A 19311-nucleotide genomic window follows, 5' to 3' on the forward strand; every position below is an offset into this window, starting at 1 on the left:
AGCTGCTCTGCATTCACTAATAAGACAGGAACTCACAAACGCAACCCCACCAGTGAGGTTTTTAAGTCATCCATTTAAGTCTTTCTGATCGTAAAGTTTTTTCTTCTGTAAATGCAACCTCTTAAATGTGTCAGGAGCGCTTGAATCTACTGTAATCAGGCAGTTTTTCTGGAATCCATGTGGATTGAATTGGATGCTTTAAACCGAGTTGACAAAGTTAAAATGTACAGGAATGTACAGATTTATCAAATTACTGACATAAAAAATAGATGATCTTGTTATTATAAGATTCATAGCAAGCACTTGTAAGTTACCGATCTCACAAAAACAAACTGTGAGCTACTGCTCACTTGCGTATCCCCCCACTCTCGCTTATATCAGAACGCAAGCAATCGAAGGAACAGGACACTTATTATGAATGTTGACTTCAACAAATAATTAACCCTAAAATGAGTAAGTAAAGAGCAGCATCTCTCCCCAGGGATTTCAAACAGCATCCTGGTAAACTGTCATTCTGAAATAGCATTTTGCTTCTTGAAATAGCGTCAAAATCCACCCTATATGTTTCGTAAATACATTCAGTCAGTAAACAGGAAGCTGATGTGCGACAGACCTGAAAACGGTATACACGGTATAGAACCCCAAGCTGAAGCTCAGTACTAAATATCAAACAGTTATGATTTGTAGTTGCTGAGGAAAGTGTTACAAAAGTTTTGTAAATCCACGCTATATGTTTTGTAAATACATTCAGTTGGTAAACAGGAAGTCGATGTGCGACAGACCTGAAAATGGTATACATGGTATAGAACCCAAAGTTGAAGCTCAGTACCAAATATCAAGCAATTGTGATTTGTAGTTGCTGAGAAAAATGTTACGAAAATTTTGTAAATCCACGCTATATGTTTCGCAAATACATTCAGTCGGTAAACAGGAAGTCGATGTGCGACAGACCTGAAAACGGTATACACGGTATAGAACCCCAAGCTGAAGTTTGGCACCAAGTACCAACTGGGTATGATTTGTGGTTGCTGAGAAAAAGGGTGTTTTGGATGGACGGAGATATCGACGGACGGATGAAAGGACAGAGGTAAAAACCAGTAACACCCCCCCCCCCCCCCCCCCCGGAGTGGGGGTATAATAAAAACTTCACGAGTAACTACTTTCTTTTTCAGTGTGTGAAAGTACAAGTATAAATTTTTACTTGGGGAAAGTACAAATTATCTGAAGTGATATTTAAATAATATTGGCTGGCGTTGAGTGGTATATCAGATATATTCCATTCAGCTAGCATGATACTGAACGAGTTGAAGAAGAGTAGCTGAATGGAATATATCTGATAGACCACAAAAAACCCAGCCAATATTATTATTATTATTATTATTATACATACAGAGTCTCTTCATATCAGCATTCTCGAAGGGCAGCGCTAGCTTACCCACGACTCAGCGCCGTCAGCACAGCAGTGAAGTCACCTTCCAGCCGATGTAGCGTTCATCAGTAGTGTTAGCGAATGCTAATAAAGCGGTCAAGCCAGTGCTATCTGTCGAGAACAAGCAGCACAGGCTAACGACCGAGAAACTAAGATTTCTGTCTCCAGACTCTTCTTCCATGCTGCACGCTCGCTACAGTATTTTTCACTCAGACGTAAGTATTCATTTCCCCATGTAATTTACTTAGTTACTTTTAAAATCAACATCGACAACGACACACAACAGAGTGACCTGGCACCCTGATGCTAATCCCTTGCATAATCCTTTGCCCTGTTGCTTTTTTGTTGTCTGGCTAAGTTTTGGCTGAGCTCAAGTCCCAGCTCTAATAGTAACAGTTCGCCACTGACATACACACTCTCTTTTCCAGTTTTTCGATGTCCGTTGGTATGTTTTTCTCTTGTAAATATGCATGAAGAATATCTAATGAAGTTTTGGTAGCCTTTTGGATGTTCAGTGCGTCTTTCTCTTTCCCAGCAAACAAAGAAATGCTTCTGCGCATGTGGAGCAGAAAAATTTCTCATTGAATATTTGCATCACCTCCGACATGTGACATCATGTTGCCTTGACAATTGTGCAATATCGTAAACCATATTCAACGCTCATTCTCCATTGAGTAGAGTGATGTAATACACGTAGGATAAGTGATATGCTAACAATATTGCATGCTATCGAACCAAATTAATAAAACCTGCTAGAAGGGAATAGAACATGTGTTTTTATTACATCGAAAAAGTGTTCTGTATGGATAATAATTAAATAATATTGGCTGGGTTTTTTTCATGGTCTATCAGATGCATTCCATTTGGTTAGCATGATATTGAACGAGTCAAAGATAAGATAAAAGAGTGTCCTGTATGTATGATAATTAGAGTTGAGCCGGATACTCGGCTGAAACGAGTATCCGGTACGGATAAAGCACTTTTGCCGAGTACGAGTATTATACGAGTAATACGAGTCAATATCTGTGCTCGGACTGAATGAAAATCCTCACACAGCATCACAGCGCCCCTCCCCTACACACACTGCTCTGCTCACTCACACAGAGAACAGCTCTCTGTCTCTCCCTCAGTCACTCAGGTTCGCGGCTCTTTTCCGTTAACGTTTCGGGTTTCTTCAGCTTCAAGTTTGTTTTTATTTCAGTTTGTACTTACTTATAACCAGTAGAGTTCTGGTAAACATGGGTTCGTTCAGACGTGGTGCTTGGTAGAAAGCGACTCGCGTTGCGTCTCTGCCTGTCGGAGATTTTTTTTTCTTTTTTAACCATCGGTTAAAAACAGGTTTTTTTTTTACTTCACGCATTGAGTGTCTGACACTTTCTTGCTGTAATTCATGTAAAAATAAAGGTAGTAGTGGTATAAGTATTACAAATTAAGCTACACACACACACTCTCTCTCTCTGCCGGTCGTCGGAGTTTTGTTTTTTTTAAACCGTCAGTTGGCTCTAACCAGTTTTATTTTACTTCACACACTGTCTGACACTTTCTAGGTAGTAGTGGTATAAATAATATTACAAATTAAGCTACACACACACACACACACCTGGTGTAGAAATAAAAAAGAACCAAAAAAAAAAATCACACTGATCACAAAAAAATTAAAAGTTAAAAAAAGAAAGTTATGTTGAGTATGAAAACTCTTGTTCATTACATTTCATTTCAGAATTGCAACCGCATGTGTTGTATTCACTGTTGCAAAACTTGTTCTGTAAATAGTTCGTTTGCTATCGTGATCAAAACCACTGATCTGAAGCTCAGTGCTGATGCTGTCCTGTAAATAGTTTTCTAATCAGCAATAAATATAACAATTTCTGATCAACCCATATCAATTGCATGCTTAAAATAACATACTGGTTAAAGCCCCGCCCGTTTTAAGACAACCAGACCCACTTCTGGGTTAAATCCCGCCCACTTCCGGGTTAAATCCCGCCCACAACGAGTACGGATACGGATACAGATAATTCATAATGATTAACAGATACAGATAATGCTGTACTCGCTCATCCCTAATAATAATAAAGCATATTAACTGCTTTCCACCTCTGGATAACTATATGATTATGACTCTTAGATAAAGGAAGCATCCTGCATTTACAACCAGCTCACTATGTACCTTGCGAGATATTAAAACAAAATGGTGTATCATAATTAAAATCCAGCTTGAATTTTTTCTCACTATCAGTTTAAAAAATGATTTTTTTTCCTTCTTCGATTTATACTCATTGCTTTATAATTGATCCATTGATCCAAATCGTCCAATCCTTCCACCTCGTTGTTTTTACACCATTTTTTCCTAATACGATGAATTAACTGCCCACTCACTAGCGAGTTCTCGGTGATGAGACCCAGGAGGGGGAAAGCAAGCACAGATTTCTTCGAAGACATATGAAGTCGACTGTCGCTTACTCATTTGCATGCTAAATCACAGGAAACGTGCTATCTACCCTCTTCCGCATACATGGGCTCAGGAGAGACGTCCAGGATTGTTTCATGTGTGAATTAAATGTCCTAAATGTCCTTTATGAAATCTGAATACTGTATGTCCTGAAAATATCTTTATGTATTCTGATTTTTGGCATACATCATTCGCAAAAACATCAAACCTACAGTATAGTTACAACGACAGACACACACCATTAGAAAAAAAAAAAAAAATCGCTCGAACATGAACAGTGAAGTCACAGTCTGTTTCTACTCAGACCAAAAGTCTTTTTCCACTCTCCCTCCCTCTGGCCCCTCTAATGCCAGAGTCCTCCCTGAGCCCAGCTTGCTACAAGGAAGACAAAACACCCATAAAACCCCCACGTACTACAAGGCTCAAGGCAACTCACAGAATTTCAGCGCTAACCCAAGAAGACGCGGCCGAACGCAATTTAGATAACGAATTGGTTTTATAAAAGCCATAAAGCAAAACGAGTCTCTTTGTAGTGACGCGGAGAAAAGCAGAAAGTCGAACAGGGCTCAGCTGATAGGCAGAGCTGCTCTTTATGAACTCATGATAAACCACAGGTTCCGGTAAGAAGAAGTTCAGGAACATGACAAGGACACGGATATGTTATAAGGGTGGCACAGTTCAACAGTGTTCTCATGGGAGCCACTTAGATACGTGGACTCTGGAACCTTCTGGGAAAAAAAAAAAAAAGAAAGGATGGTCCTGAAGCCTGTCCAAAGGTAGTACTGATGACTGATAAAGCCATCCAATCTATGTATATGACAGTACAGAATACAAATCTTACAAAGGAAGGGCTTGGCACTTAGTGTTGTTTAGTCAAAGCAGGCTTTTGAGAATAAATCTATTAAAAAAATAATTTTACATCTACAATATGAACAATAATGTTGACACAATATGTAACATTCTAATCTACTATGAGTTATTATAACCGAAGATATACAACAGGCTATAAAGCTGGTAATAAATGGCTGTAAACTGTAATGGAAATATCTTTCACACACACACACACACACACACACGCACACACACACACACACGCAGAAACTGAGCAACAACTGGACTTCGTTTCCAATATTATGAGCAAAAAGTCCCAGAAGAATCTGAGTAAGAGTCCCACACATGCAAACGTATACACCCATAGACACACACTCATATTGCTTACCAGCTGTTGGATGACACGCTCTACCAGGGTGGAGAAGGATATATATTCGCTCTCACGGTTGTCATAAAGATACTTAATCAGCTTCGGGATAACTTCAGTGTCTGTCTCTGACTCGAATTCGTAGCCTTTGGAGATCTGCACAAGGGTGGGATCCGGCAGCGTCATGGTTCACAAACAAGCAAGAGAAAAAATACACTAATATTTAGTTTTTCTTAACAAAGAACAAAAATGGTCTCATAATGGATTCTAAGGATTGGACTACACTGTACATTCATGTACTACATTAATCACGACTGGTTAGATCGCTTCTTTCGTATCGTAACTCACGCACACCTGCACAGAGAATTAGATCTGACTCGTGTGTATTAATTCACACACAATATCGTCTTCTGTTACTATAACCTCATAATGTAAGGTTTTGGGGAATGCTGTGTTGAGACATGAATTAAAAGCCAAACGGCTTCCTGGATGGATTAGTCATCTGTTCAAGTTTTCAGCCAAGTCTGCCATCATTTTATCCACAGGAGAGAAAAAAAAAGAAGTACTGATGATTACATCTGTACATCTGCACTTTTTTCTCACAGAATTTTATTTTATTTTTTTTTTTTTACTTAATATGACTTAAGTGTAGTCTTTTTTTCTTATTGTAAAAAAAACTGCATTTTGACTTTCGCTCAGTGCCTCGGCTGGAATGGTTTCACCACTGAATTAATTCAAAGCATGTGTGCAATTTTTTTTTTTTTTTTAATTTCACTCACCAGATACTTCTTCAGTTCCTTGTAGTTAGTGATAATACCATTGTGGATCACCACAAACTCTACAGATTAAAAAAAAAAGAGAGACAGAAAGAGATATCATTAATTCAGGAATTATTTAAATCATAGCTATGAATGCATACTCTGCTCTTTTTCTTGCTTCATTAAAAGAAAATAATAACGAGACCATCAGTGACGGCGTAGCTCATTCCGGCCCCGTCTAGTCCAGAAGGAACAATCTAAAGTGGGCCACCTTGTGCAATAAATGTTGCAAGCTATATACACTACATACAAGCTACTGTATATATAGAAGCAATATACACCCTAGGAATACCGACCTATTTGCCAGAAAGAATCCAAAACGGCGAGGAATTGACCGAGAAGAAGTGATTTTTGTTGAAACGTTAATTATTAAGGCTTAATTAGTCCGTAACTTCATTAATAATTGTACACAGCAAATCTGTGTAGAAGTTATATGCACCCTAGGTGCCCCTACCTTCATGCCAGAAAAGAAAGAATCAAAATCGGTGAAGAATTGAGGGAGAAGAAGCGATTTGTGTAGAAACTGCTCGTTAGGGATTGATTGATTAATTATGCCATATCTTCATTATTAATTGCAATTATGCAAATTTGGGTAGAAGTTATGTATATGCACCCCAGGCAGACCTACCTTCCTGCCAAAAAGAATAAAAATCGGTGAAGAATTGTGAGAGAAGAAGCGATTTTTGTGAAATGTGGACGACGCCGGACAACATGATGGCATAAACTCATCACCTGTCGGCTGGGTGAGCTAAAAATAATCGCAATTTCTTTGAATAACTGCAACAAAAACATCATGTTAACCTACACCTCTTAATTTTACCTAATTTCTGACTTTTGTTACTAATGTGTTATCGAAAAAATTAGGTCCACACTAACGTCCTCTTCAAGTCCTCTGCATAAAGTGAGTAAAGGAGGTTTATTTTTGATTATTCTATCCACATTCACTGGATATGAGCAATTGTGCACGCTGATTGGCTACTCTACTACTAAGGGTGTTTTCACACCTGGTCCCCTTTAAAGAAACCAGACTCAGTCCTCTTTAAGTGGACCAAAAAGTGGACCAACAGTAAAAGAACTCAGTTCTTTTTGTGTTCACACTGTGAATTTATTACAAAGAGGACTGGGTTCTCTTTCTGGTCCAGTTAAGCTTTGATGGGGCCTCAGTCCTCTTTCTGTTCACACCAGGTCCTCTAGAGCCCTCAGACCCCCAGTGCACGGAATTCTGGGTAATTTTCTCTTGAATCAAAATGTCTGCTGCCATGCTTGCCCTGCTGTATCCTTTGATCAAAATAGTGCGGATTAAGGAAAATAAACTTATTCCAGCTATCTATGAGCACAAAACACGGCTGGTAAGTTCCAAAAGGAAGTTGAGTTTCCCTGCTACAGTCACGTGACCAACTACGGCAAACGAAGAAGGTTAAACTACAGTGAAAAAGGCGAAGTGAACCCGGTGCGCTTTTTGTTCACAATGCGCAGATTAGGCGAACCGCACCGTTGATTTTTAGCGAACCGTACTGAGACCACCTCCTGAGGTGGTCTCAGTTCGGTTCGCTTTAAAGGGGTCTGGGTACGGTTGGAGTGTTCACATATGCGCAAAAAATGCTGAGTCATCGATCTGAGTTCGGTTAGATGGCTGAAAGGGACCAAGTGTGAAAACACCCTAAGATATCAGCTCATATTCCGTGAGTAGAGAAAAACAAAATGGCAACGTGTGTTGATGAACCAGCCGAGGACGAAATAAAAACTCTACTCGAAAACAAAACCACAAAAAAAAGGAATGAAAGTATTTGATGGTAAGAACGTATCATTTTTATTTTTCAAGAATTTATATTATTATAGCATTTTTCACAAATTGCTCCTGTCATTTCGCCGGGTTGTTTACATTCGAAGCGGAAATGATTTTGTTGACATTTTGTATAAAGTTTTTATTGATTGAATTTGCAAAAAATTAAAAATAAAAGGAATATTTAACAGTCATTCCACTCAATCTTATCATAAATGGCTTATAGTCAAGTCGGTGCTACGCGCCTCGTCGGCTATCAGCTCATGTACGACTTGATTTTGTGGAATAACTGTTAAACGACCATCAAACGACTTCAGCTGGTTCAAAATGCAGCGGCGAGGGTTCTCACACGAACAAAAAGAACAGAGCACATTACCCCAATTCTAAGGTCCCTTCACTGGCTTCCAGTAAGCTACAGAATTGACTTTAAAGCATTGCTGCTGGTGTATAAATCTCTAAATGGTACAGGGACCAATTACCTCTCTGATATGTTGCAGCGGCCTAACCCAATCAGATCTACCAGATCGCAACAGAAAAATTTACTATTAAAACCAGTTGTTAAAACAAAGTATGGTGAAGCAGCTTTTAGCTACTATGTAGTACATCTATGGAACCAACTGCCAGAGGACATTAAAAATGCTCCTGCTGTTAGCAGCTTCAAATCTAGGTTAAAGAGCAAGCTGTTTTCAGATGCTTTCTGTTAAATAATTAATATTTTTACATTTTTTATAATCTTTACTTTCTCTGCATGTTTTAAATTTACTTTAATTTTATTCTATTTTATTCCGCTGGTTTCTTTTTCTTTTTCTCCTTTTTTCTTTTTGGCATTTTATTATTTTATTTCTACTGTTGTTTAATTCTTATTATTTTCTTTTAATTCTTTTAATTAATTGTTTTAGATTAAAAATAAAATTATTTTATGTAATTTTATTTCTCTATTGTTTACTGTTTTTGTTTTTGCTTCTGTAAAGCACATTGAACTGCCATTGTGTATGAAATGTGCTATATAAATAAACTTGCCTTGCCTCCCTTGCCTTAAATATTCCTGTGCAAGAAGTGATGAATTCTGGACGGTAGTTTCGGTGTCTTGGGAAAATGTCTATACTTTTGTGAACTCAGACTGTTAACCAGTTCACTACTGTTTAAATGAACATTGGTACGCTGGAACAATCTGGAAAAGTGATTGACTACATTCAAAGAAAAATTTCCTCGTTTCTAATCTCTGGTCAAAACACATCTTTGCACAAAAACACACGACTGAAAGATCATCAAAAATCAACAAGCTTTGCTTCTGCATAGCAAAAAAAATAAATAAACAAACCAAGCTGTAATCTGTAATGATTAATCACAAAGCATTAATTTCTTCTACACTGCCTGAGGCTTATTTATTTAATTCATACCGGCTGGGACATTATTTATTCATTAAAGCATGGAGCTGTACGGTACTTAGGTGCTTTCTCACGACAGATAAGGAAATACCGTACTGTGTAAAAGTCTGAGAAAAGCTGTAGATGAAAAATGGCTTAAAATAATGAAATGAAATGTTTCAACATTTAAGAAAAACTAATATAAACAGTAATCGGTAAGCCATAATAAATGAAACAAAGTCAGTATTTGGTGTGAGATGAAATTCGCTATGCTTAAAAAAATAGTCTCAGGTCCAATGAGTGCAGTTTGATAAGGAAACGCGCTGTAGGTTTTACTGAGCATCTTACAGAACCAGCCACGGTTCTTCTGGACACTTGGACCGTCACACTCGCTTCTTAATTTTGCACCAAAACCCAGCAGCCTTCATTATGTTTTCTTTTTTAATCAGAAAAGTGCTCTCTTATGGAATACGCTGCTCAGGTACAAACTTTTTTCTTCTGTAGCATTTAATTTTGTGCTGGGGAAGAAAAAAACCAGACAACGTTTTGACTCGATAGTGTAGAAGTCATAAAATAGAAATCTATAACAAAATCTGTATGAAAAAAAATATATATAGGGGGCCACAGACTTTTGCACAGTACTGTAGATCCTGAATTGGTTGTCAGATTATAATAAACGTGTTACTACAGGACACATAAACGCAGCTAATGTTGAAATGCTGGTTCTGACCCTTCGGTTTGCTTTTATCTTCTTTTCAGCGCGCCATCGGCAGAGCAAGAAGTGAAAACAAAAAGTAAAACGTCTTACAAGGCGTTAAAGAATAGCCAAAACTTTTTTTTTTTTTTACTATTAAGCTATGTCAAGGACACAGACACAGCAAGCCTTATAAAGTCAAGTTCAGTTCAGTTCATCTGAATTAAAGGACACGCCCTCTCCAGTGATGATATCAGATTGCTGGTGTTTTACAGAATAATTGCTGCAGGAGTTGCTCTTTAAACTCAAGTACAACAGGTTATGCTGGAACGCTTATCCTCACATCATAAAATGGCGCATCGAAAAATCAGCCATCATTTCCTTTCACCTAATTGAACACTTAGCTTCAACGTGTACTGTTTACACAAATTCACCAGGATTCAAAGGGATTAAAGGAATATTTCAACATTTCTCGATGCAAAGTCTATCAATCATATCTGTCGTGTATATTGTTTCCGTGTGGTCATTATTGTTAAAAAGACAAAATAAAAACATACACTTAATTAAATCTCATTTAGTAAACGCTCTTATCTAGAGCGACCTGAGACGTACAACATACCCAGCGTGACCTGAGGAGCATTTTGGGGGTTAGGTGCCTTGCTGAAGGGTATTTCAGCCATTCCTGTTGGTCCAGGGAATTGAACCAGCAACCTTTTGGTCTTAAAGCTGCTTCTCTAACCATGGCTTCATGATAATGGAGTTGTGGTGGTCAGTAAACATTACCGTAGCTTCATAAAAGATATCTATGAATAAAGTTTTAAAAGTGTACAAGTTGTCCTTATTGATTTTTTTGTCGACAAAAACTCAGCTTCAAACACAAATGCGTCCATTTCTTCCTAAACAAGGCCATGTACAGTATAAGCCACGTGAGTTGTGGGTTTATTGCTCTGTTTTGAATTTTATGATTTTTTTTTAGATTAGTCTGTCCAAAAAAATGTAAAAAGAAAGTGAAATTGTCGTCTGTAAATAGATATGCGATGGTTGAGAGAGATTAGGTTTGTAGTCATGTGTTAGTCATGTTTCTGAGATGTACGATGATGCTACTTGACATCCAAACACCTTTCGGTCATGAAAAGCATAGCTTATGTCTTGACTGGGAAAGTAGTTTGGTGAGTAAGGATAGCGATGTGTAGACTTCTGGGAAGTGACAGTGAGTAGCGTGACCTGACAACGACTAGGTGGTTAGACAACATTCCAGATGTTACACTCCAGATAAATTACTAGGTTATGTATAATAATAATTAGGTGATGCTGGTTAGTTGCTGGGAAATGTTGTTTAATTTTTGTTTTCACTTCATAACCTGAAATGTGAACTTGTGCTCGAGTGTATTACCGTTGTTCTTGTCAGAGCGGTGAGGGTGGCTGTTGACAGCGCTGGGTTCTCCGTGTGTTGCCCAGCGAGTGTGAGCGATGCCAAAGTGCGTATCCATTTCCATTTCCAAATCAAGTGTGTCATTCTCTGACAAGATCAAAGCAAGTCGATACAAATACGGATTAGGAATCGGTGAGAACAAGACGAGGAGTCAAAGTAAACAAGACAAGACTCACTGTACAGTTCCTCGTCCAGCGCCTTTACTTTTCCCTTCTTCTTAAACAGGCAGATGCTTTCTTTGTCATGTTTCCCAGTACCATCCACCGCAACACCTGGACAAAACAAACAGACACACTGTAAATAAAAAGGACTTAGACGTGTCTTATTTAAATACCCCTAAACGTAACGCTTAGAAGACATGTCTTGGGTATTTAAAAATACTTCAAAGGCACGTCTAGGGTATTTAGCAATGCCTGGAAGACGTGTCTTGTGTCTACTGATAGACGCCAGTGTCTTTATAATAGACACACGTGTTTTCTTGGATCCGCCATGTCTTCCTAGAAGACGCTGAAGTATTATTTAAATACCCCGGTGTTTCATGTAAATACCCTAGACATGGCTTATTTTTTTACAGTGCAGATCATAAAAAAAAAAAAAAACCGTAAGAGTAATCTGGTCAGATCATGCACGGTTTAAAGAAATACTCTAACCTATCTATCGCATCTGTGTAGCATTTGAGACATTACCAAGGACAAGGATTTCAACATTGTACTGTGATGAGATAACAACAACAACAAAATTCTTCACTCATAATGGAAGTCAAAGGGCAGTTACAAGGAACGTCTACGTGAAACATTTTTTCACCTATATTAATGACTGCTTCACTCAGGGACACTGATCGAATGAAGATTAAGCTCTAAATTTGGCATTTCGTTTGTTGATTGCGGTAAACAAGTTGTTCTTTTCTCAGAACTCTACAAATGTAATAATAGATACACATTAGATACACCAAACAGCAAAAAGTGTTAGCAAAACCTAACAAGCTGAAAATACTAAAGTATTCGTTTAAAATCTCCACTGAGATCTACTCCAGTTCACTCAGTGGACTAGTTATCAGGGAAAAGGAGCACCTGGGCCTCCTTGCTGCCAAAAAGCACATGAAACAGGCCTTCTGTTGAGCTCGGACTCGTATCCTCTTACGAGCACAACACGCTGCTGTGATATTCAGCGAGCTGAGAAGGAACTCAAGAGGAACTCAAGAGGAACTCAGGAGGAACTGGCTCACCTGCAGAGTCATAACCTCTATACTCCAGCCTCTGCAGTCCTTTCACAAGGGTCGTAAAGATCTCTTTCCTCGTCCGAGGAACTCTGTAGTTCAGGTAGGCGAAAATCCCTGGAGGGAGGAAAGGTTAGTGGATATCAGATACTTTCAGAAAGTGCTTCCTGAGAATGTTGCATGGAGATGAATGAACAGAGGAAATGCCAAAAACAACAACAAAAAGAAGAAGAAGAAGAGTTTGATGTCTTGCATCAATGGCAATGCAAGTGTGATGGAAGGAAAAAGACCAAATTTGAAATAATGCATGGTGACTTTAGGGCTTTTTTTTTTTTTTTTTTACACAAGTCAGAGAAAACAAGGAGACTTTTCATGAAGCCACGTAGCTTGAATAGCTGATCTGCAGCACTGGGAGCTCGCACACAACCGGATGTGTCCCTGCTCTCATTAACATGTCCCCATGATCTCATTAATGAATATGAAAATGAGTTAATGAACAAGTCTTTCTCTATAGGCTGATTCATAATAACGTTGTTTGTTTTTTTCCCCCCCAACATTTACACCACAAACTCTTCATCTCATCATGGATCTCTTCATATCTATCTATCTATCTATCTATCTATCTATCTATCTATCTATCTAGAATAAGATGCATTCACTTACCACACATTGTAATGAAGTCCTTTTTTCAAACAAAGTGCAATAAATCGCAGCTCGCTTTCACACACACGCACACACACACCTACACACACACAGCTTGCGTTCAACTTATAAACCCAGCTGCCCCACCTCTCTCTCTCTCTCTCTCCCTCTCTCTCTCTCTAGCTTCCATGCCAACCCTGGACACGCCCACTTCTACTTAACTCAAAATTCATCCACAAAACAAAAACACTTTGAACAATGAGCAGGCGTAGTGACGTCAGCACACACAGCCACGCCCAAAAACATTACCACAGTTAACTCTTTTGGACTCCTTTTAGGCTAGAAATGTAATTTCCGCCTGTTTTCTGGATGCCCATATTCAGCACTGAGGTTTTTTTTTTTTGTGACGTCACACTCTACAGTGGTGGAAGAAATGTCCAGATCATTTTTATTTAAGTGAAGGTTCTTAAATATTACAGCATGAAAAATACTCCGTACTGCATTCAAACCCTTACTTCAGTAAAAGTATGTAAGCATTATCAACAAAATGTATTTAAAGTATTAACAGTAGGGGAGACCGGGGAGAGTTGCTACAGGGGAGACTTGGTATGGAGCACTTGCATGTGACGTCACAGCCGATCCAGATTGTGACAGACGCCATCTTGTCGGTCAAACGCCATATTTCCACCTTCTCCTTCTACCTTTTCTTCTGGAAAACCCTACTATATACAATTCTACTACAACGGCTGCGGCTACAAGCTCTCCCTACCTGTGCACGTTTTTTTTATGCTTTTTGTGTGTATTTTTGCGTGTTGTTCGTCTGTACCGGACTTCAATATCCACTATAACCGTATGGACTTACTGGACATTGGTTTCCAGCAGAAAATGACGGTTTGTAGCGATTTCCATCGCATGCACAACATTCCGGACGAGATAGCGAGACCAGCGGGGTCTCCGTGGATTGTTATCGGAAGCAAAGCGAAGGAGGCGGCGTCGGGAGCGGAAGCAAAAGTGAGGCTGCAGGCAGAGCCGGCCTGTTGACTAAGCTCAGAAAACAGCCACTCAAATCTCCACTGCTAAGCCGCTACCTCTCCAACGCCAGATCCATGGTAAACAAGACGGACGATTTGGAATTACAGCTGGAATTACCCTATTCTATTCTATTCTATTCTATAATCTGCTGGTCAGTGCTATACTCAATACTTAAGCGACTTACCCGTCCAATGAGGATTGTTATTTTCTTGTTTACAAGATGCCACATCTGAGTCGCTGACAAATCCTGAATTTCTGTAAAGATAACTGTCCAGAGATTTATAAGCATGCAGTGCTTCACCACTGAACAGCGAGGGAAAGTTGATGAGGTAATTATACACGTCTGGGTATTCCGCTGGCAGTTTAATATCCACTGACACGGTCGTGAAAACTATGTCCGGAAAGCCATAAGGGTCACTAATCTGTAGGTCGTTTATTTTAGACATATATCTAGTTATCTGTTCATTAGAAAAATGAGCCGTGTAGTCCGTCGGTTGAAATTGATCCATTCTGTACACGAGTGCAGCAGTATTCAGCTGTGTTTTTTACCGACAAGATGGCGGCTGTTAACTTTCCGGTCGCGTGACTGCAAGATCTCTATCCCAGGGGTTTTCAAAGTGTGGGAGAATCAGCCCCCCTCGAGAGCAAATAAACAACAGCGCCCCTCTTACAATTTTTGTTGTTGCTATACTTAATGTTCCATTCGTATTTAAAAAAATGGTTGTTGTACACATTTTTTTCTTTTACACATTTTAAACATCTGTGCTTTTTTAAAACATCTTTTTTTTTTACACATTTTAAACATCTGTGCTTTTTTAAAACATCTTTTTTCTTTTACACATTTTAAACATCTGTGCTTTTTTAAAACATCTTTTTTTTTACACATTTTAAACATCTGTGCTTTTTTAAAACATATTTTTTTACACATTTTAAACATCTGTGCTTTTTTAAAACATCTTTTTTTACACATTTTAAACATCTGTGCTTTTTTAAAACATCTTTTTTTTTACACATTTTAAACATCTGTGCTTTTTTAAAACATCTTTTTTTTTTTACACATTTTAAACATCTGTGCTTTTTTTAAAAACATCTTGTTTTACACATTTTAAACATCTCATAGCATTGTTAGCTAGCACCTCTTGGCAGACAACACACTGTGGCAGTGGAGCATCTTCAGATCCAGTCCATGAAAATCCAAACTTTAAATAATCGTGGTCATACTTCCTTCTTTTTTTGCTTGGCCCAGACTCTGTCTCCTCACTCACTGTAGCTTTAGGTACTAAAAATCAATCCATTTTGTCTCTGGCAAAGGCTAGCTGAAGTTCGCTAAATGTCCGCAATAGTAACTTATTCTGGTTTATTTTTCCTCACGATGCGCCCCCCCTGAAGAACTCTGGCGCCCCCTAGGGGAGGCACGCCCCACACTTTGAAAAGCCCTGCCCTATACATTAATTTCAACCAATCAGGTTTTAGATTCCATCAGAAGTTCGATATTGCTCCTTAGAGCAGTGTTTCTCAACCTTTTTTCAGTCACGGCACCCTTCAGAAGTATGCAAATTCTCAAGGCACCCCCATATAAAATATAAGCAGTCACGCTGACCATACGCTGACCCCGGCAGTGACATTGTGACATGGGAAAGGTGGCCGTGAGACAAATTTTGATGATGCATGAGGTGGCAATGATCTGCATTAGTGTAACTATCGCTTTTTTGAATTTTAATTCAAAATATTTATTTCAATGTTAGAATATATAATTTTTTGACGGCACCCCTAATGAAGCCAGACGGCACCCCGGTTGAGAAAGGCTGCCTTAGAGTAACCGACTTCCTTTGGAGTCATGAAGGTTTGTGCAGTTCAATATTTTTATCAACCCAAACTTGTTCGCCTCCGGGCGAGAACCAGCAGACTGAGAGACAGCTTCATCCACCAAGCCGTCAGGATCCTGAACTCCCTCCCAGGCCAGTACCCCCTTCCCTTAATACACAAACCAAATGTCACCAGCCACTTTAACGAACTTTAACGAAATTCAATTGCACTCTGTAAAAACTGTTTACAGTACTGTTTACATGTTATATTTTTTACTCAATTGCACTATATAAAAACTGTTTACAACACTGTTTACACTTTATGCATCTTTTATCTTTGACAGACTTCATTGGTATACTGTTTATACTGTCATATCTGCCATATTTATACTTACACTGTAAATTCTGCTCATACTGCCATATTTATATTTATACTGATAATTCTGTTTATATCGTGTTATATTGCCCTACGATACTGTCAGACTGCTGTTCCCGTTTACATTGTTCATTCTGTTTATATTGTCATTCGTCACATTTAAATTTATACCGTTAATTCTGTTCACACTGCCACACTTGCCATATTTATACTTTCTGGATTGCCACTGTCTTTTCTTTCTTAGATAGCTTTAGCTTGTGTGTGTGTATATATATCTTTTTTTTTAAGTTTATATCTTTTACCTATATTTTATATTTCATGTTTATTACTGTTTGCACGGCGGATAAGAGGGAAACGCAATTTTAATTCTCTGTATGTCCTGCACATATGGCATTACTGATAATAAAGTTGACTTGAACTTGAACTATTTTCTACTTTGCCTCCATCTCCATTCTATGGTGTAATGTACGCTTGTCAATTGGGGATTTGTTAGGAATTAAAGTATGTAGCCTCGAGTTACCAGATATAGTATTATTTATTCAACTTAAATTCTGGGGGGAAAAAAATTTAAGGAATTTTTTTTCTTTTTCAAAATGGCCAGATGGGGAGACTTGGGACAGTTCATCATTTCATCTCATCATCTCTAGCCGCTTTATCCTGTTCCACAGGGTCGCAGGCAAGCTGGAGCCTATCCCAACTGACTACGGGCGAAAGGCGGGGTACACCCTGGACAAGTCGCCAGGTCATCACAGGGCTGACACATAGACACAGACAACCATTCACACTCACATTCACACCTACGCTCAATTTAGAGTCACCAGTTAACCTAACCTGCATGTCTTTGGACTGTGGGGGAAACCGGAGCACCCGGAGGAAACCCACGCAGCCACGGGGAGAACATGCAAGCTCCGCACAGAAAGGCCCTCGCCGGCCACGGGGCTCGAACCCGGACCTTCTTGCTGTGAGGCGACAGCGCTAACCACTACACCACCGTGCCGCTACAGTTCATCATGTTACACGTTTTTTTCTTGTGGTTTACAAATATAAAATAGTTTAAAAATGTTTGTTAAAAAATGTGGCCGTGTCCCTGCATGATGATTAAGCTTATTAGCTCATCCGGCTGACAGGAGATGAGTTTATGTCATCATGTGTTGTCTGTCTGTCATCGTCCACATTTCACGAAAATCGCTTCGTCTTTCTCAGTTCTTCACTGATTTTTATTCTTTTTGGCAGGAAGGTAGGAGTACCTAGGGTGCATATAACTTCTACCCAGATTTACTGAATTACAGTTATTAATGAAGTTATGGACTAATTAAGCCTTAGCAATTAACAGTTCAACAAAACTCGCTTCTTCTCGGTCAGTTCCTCGCCATTTTGGATTCTTTCTGGCAAATGGGTCGGTATTCCAAGTGTGGATATTGCTTATATATATATATATATATATATATCTCATCTCATTATCTCTAGCCGCTTTATCCTTCTACAGGGTCGCAGGCAAGCTGGAGCCTATCCCAGCTGACTACAGGCGAAAGGCGGGGTACACCCTGGACAAGTCGCCAGGTCATCACAGGGCTGACACATAGACACAGACAACCATTCACACCTACGGTCAATTTAGAGTCACCAGTTAACCTAACCTGCATGTCTTTGGACTGTGGGGGAAACCGGAGCACCCGGAGGAAACCCACGCGGACAAGGGGAGAACATGCAAACTCCACACAGAAAGGTCCTCGCCGGCCCCGGGGCTCGAACCCAGGACCTTCTTGCTGTGAGGCGACAGCGCTAACCACTACACCACCGTGCCGCCATATATATATACACACACACACAGTGGGGCAAAAAAGTATTTAGTCAGTCACCAATTGTGCAAGTTCTCCCGCTTAAAAAGATGAGAGAGGCCTGTAATTTTCATCATAGGTATACCTCAACTATGAGAGACAAAATGAGAAAAAAAATCCAGAAAATCACACTGTCTGATTTTTAAAGAATTTATTTGCAAATTATGGTGGAAAATAAGTATTTGGTCAATAACAAAAGTTCATCTCAGTACTTTGTTATATACCCTTTGTTGGCAATGACAGAGGTCAAACGTTTTCTGTAAGTCTTCACAAGGTTTTCACACACTGTTGCTGGTATTTTGGCCCATTCCTCCATGCAGATCTCCTCTAGAGCAGTGATGTTTTGGGGCTGTCGCTGGGCAACACAGACTTTCAACTCCCTCCAAAGATTTTCTATGGGGTTGAGATCTGGAGACTGGCTAGACCACTCCAGGACCTTGAAATGCTTCTTACGAAGCCACTCCTTCATTGCCCGGACGGTGTGTTTAGGATCATTGTCATGCTGAAAGACCCAGCCACGTTTCATCTTCAATACCCTTGCTGATGGAAGGAGGTTTTCACTCAAAATCTCACGACACATGGCCCCATTCATTCTTTCCTTTACACGGATCAGTCGTCCTTGTCATTTTGCAGAAAAACAGCCCCAAAGCAAGATGTTTCCACCCCCATGCTTCACAGTAGGGATGGTGTTCTTTGGATGCAACTCAGCATTCTTTCTCCTCCAAACATGACAAGTTGAGTTTTTACCAAAAGGTTCTATTTTGGTTTCATCTGACCATATGACATTCTCCCAATCCTCTTCTGGATCATCCAAATGCTCTCTAGCAAACTTCAGACGGGCCTGGACATGTACTGGCTTAAGCAGGGGGACACGTCTAGCACTGCAGGATTTGAGTCCCTGGCGGCGTAGTGTGTTACTGATGGTAGCCTTTGTTACTTTGGTCCCAGCTCTCTGCAGGTCATTCACTAGGTCCCCCCGTGTGGTTCTGGGATTTTTGCTCACCGTTCTTGTGATCATTTTGACCCCACGGGGTGAGATCTTGCATGGAGCCCCAGATCGAGGGAGATTATCAGTGGTCTTGTATGTCTTCCATTTTCTAATAATTGCTCCCACAGTTGATTTCTTCACACCAAGCTGCTTACCTATTGCAGATTCAGTCTTCCCAGCCTGGTGCAGGTCTACAATTTTGTTTCTGGTGTCCTTTGACAGCTCTTTGGTCTTGGCCATA

At 39.5% G+C, this 19311-nt stretch overlaps 1 protein-coding gene across 1 annotated transcript in view; it reads right to left on the reverse strand.

Moving 5' to 3' along the window:
- Positions 1 to 13161, reverse strand: part of gfpt2 (glutamine-fructose-6-phosphate transaminase 2) — a 40543-nt gene extending 27382 nt beyond the window's left edge. Inside the window, exons 1-6 of the mRNA XM_060936373.1 lie at positions 13053 to 13161; positions 12399 to 12506; positions 11350 to 11445; positions 11135 to 11260; positions 5859 to 5917; positions 5101 to 5235 (exon numbers count right to left, since the gene is read on the reverse strand). Coding sequence (XP_060792356.1) covers positions 5101 to 5235; positions 5859 to 5917; positions 11135 to 11260; positions 11350 to 11445; positions 12399 to 12506; positions 13053 to 13059 — 531 coding nt within the window. The 5' untranslated portion in view covers positions 13060 to 13161. The remainder of the gene's footprint in view (positions 1 to 5100; positions 5236 to 5858; positions 5918 to 11134; positions 11261 to 11349; positions 11446 to 12398; positions 12507 to 13052) is intronic.
- Positions 13162 to 19311: the final 6150 nt, after the last annotated feature.

Source organism: Neoarius graeffei, chromosome 12 (assembly GCF_027579695.1).
Source record: "Neoarius graeffei isolate fNeoGra1 chromosome 12, fNeoGra1.pri, whole genome shotgun sequence".
Lineage (NCBI taxonomy): Eukaryota > Metazoa > Chordata > Actinopteri > Siluriformes > Ariidae > Neoarius > Neoarius graeffei.